General features: G+C 31.8%; 1 protein-coding gene across 1 annotated transcript in view; it reads right to left on the reverse strand.

The window, feature by feature from the left end:
* LOC106792272 (putative uncharacterized protein DDB_G0277255) overlaps window positions 1–1707 on the reverse strand; it is a gene marked incomplete at its 3' end in the record, with an annotated part of 11588 nt that overhangs the window by 9248 nt on the left and 633 nt on the right. The window contains 3 exon segments of the mRNA XM_014758578.1: window positions 365–717; window positions 1287–1467; window positions 1582–1606. Of these exon segments, the coding sequence (XP_014614064.1) occupies window positions 365–717; window positions 1287–1467; window positions 1582–1606 (559 nt within the window).

The raw sequence follows: 1707 nt of genomic DNA on the forward strand, positions 1-1707 counted from the left end.
TTATTTATTTTTTTTTTATATTAAATAATATTTATATATTATTAATTAATGTTAAATAATATAACATTGGTATATCAGTATATATACATATATGACTAATCGTAGAAATATTCGGTTGATACGATAGACTACAATGACGTTGAACTAATCATCGATTAAACAACTTTTTTTCAACGATAATCTTCTCGATTAGGTTTCCATGTAATAATATTGTTAAACGATCAGGGTGAGTAGGAGTGACAGGAGAAGGGGGATTTGTGTCTCGGGAATGAATTTAAGAATTAAAAATAAATCAAAATAAGATATTTATCGTTAACCCAGTTAAAGATTTGGAATTAATGATGGATTGAGATTTTATTTTTACCTGCCATTCCGATTACAGGTATCATCTCTTGGATACCGTCCCTGCATTCTTGGATCCCGATGATGTTGAGGAGAAGATGAAGGATTTTGCAAAGAAGGTGACGGACTGGTTGCTACAATACTCGATGTTTCGGAATCGTAACCACTCGAACCATGAGTCCAAAGTGGTTCAGGGCAATCGTAAAGGTGATTGGGTGGTGGTCGTTGAACGATCAAATCCAGGACAGCTGATCCTCTCATCACTTCTATTGCTCTTTCAAAAGGTAAATCTGTCAGTCTTTGTCCGTTGCACCAAATGATTACATCACCAGCTTTCAAACCAGCTGCTCGTGCTGGTCCACCTTCCCTTGTACCCTGTTTACGTTATTTAATTCGATCAATTTTTTATCATTGTTTATTTATTTAAATTAATGTTAAATAATATAACATTGGTATATCAGTATATTAACACGTTCGCGAACAATCAATGTTTTAACGAGGAAGAAAAAAATAAGTAACAGTAATTAAATTGTTATATACAAAATTTGATTAAACACATTTTATAATTAATCATATATTAAAGATTAATTATATATTATATTAATATATTATTATATATTAGATTAATCATATATTAAAGGTATAATAATTATAAAAACTTAAGATTGTATATCAAATAAAATTCAAAATAATTGTCTTTCAAATTTTAGAATGCTATAGCATTCATATTTGCGAATGTGTTAAATGATTTGTCAGTGTTATATTTTCTTATCTTATATTATGTAATATTTAAAAAGAGTAACATGAAATATTTTGATACATTTTTTCTACCCACCCCCTCTCCATGTAGTATAATAACTTTGTATAGGTATATATATGTGTATGCATATTAGCACAAGTTTTGAAAACAGTTAGGTATTATTATGTGCATAGGTTCATCCAACCTGAACGGTGAGGCCAGGTACGATGCCTCTGCAAACACCACAGCCAAGTCGACCTTTCTCACCAACGCGTATTCGGATCCTAACTTCGCTATTTGGAACGGCTCCCACACCAGTCTCGTTGTATTGCAGCTGTTGTTGCTGTTGTTGCACCATGTGCCAGGTAACCGGATCGGTTGGATTGCTTTAAACGAATCGTAAATGACTTTTTTTTAGAACTAAGGAATCATCGTGGGGGGAGGGGAGGATTTAATAGACTCCTCGTGTAACTTTGAATTAATAATTTTGATTGACTTACTCTTTCACTGGTATCATTCCTACGCCTGTAACAAAGAAAAACAAAAAAAGAAACAATAGTAATAATTATTTATTTCTACCCCTTAAAAAAACAAAGTCAAGAAATTTCCTTACAAGCTCTAGTTAT

The sequence above is a fragment of the Polistes canadensis genome, unplaced genomic scaffold (genome assembly GCF_001313835.1).
Source record: "Polistes canadensis isolate GaletaPanama2010 unplaced genomic scaffold, ASM131383v1 scaffold_400, whole genome shotgun sequence".
NCBI lineage: Eukaryota > Metazoa > Arthropoda > Insecta > Hymenoptera > Vespidae > Polistes > Polistes canadensis.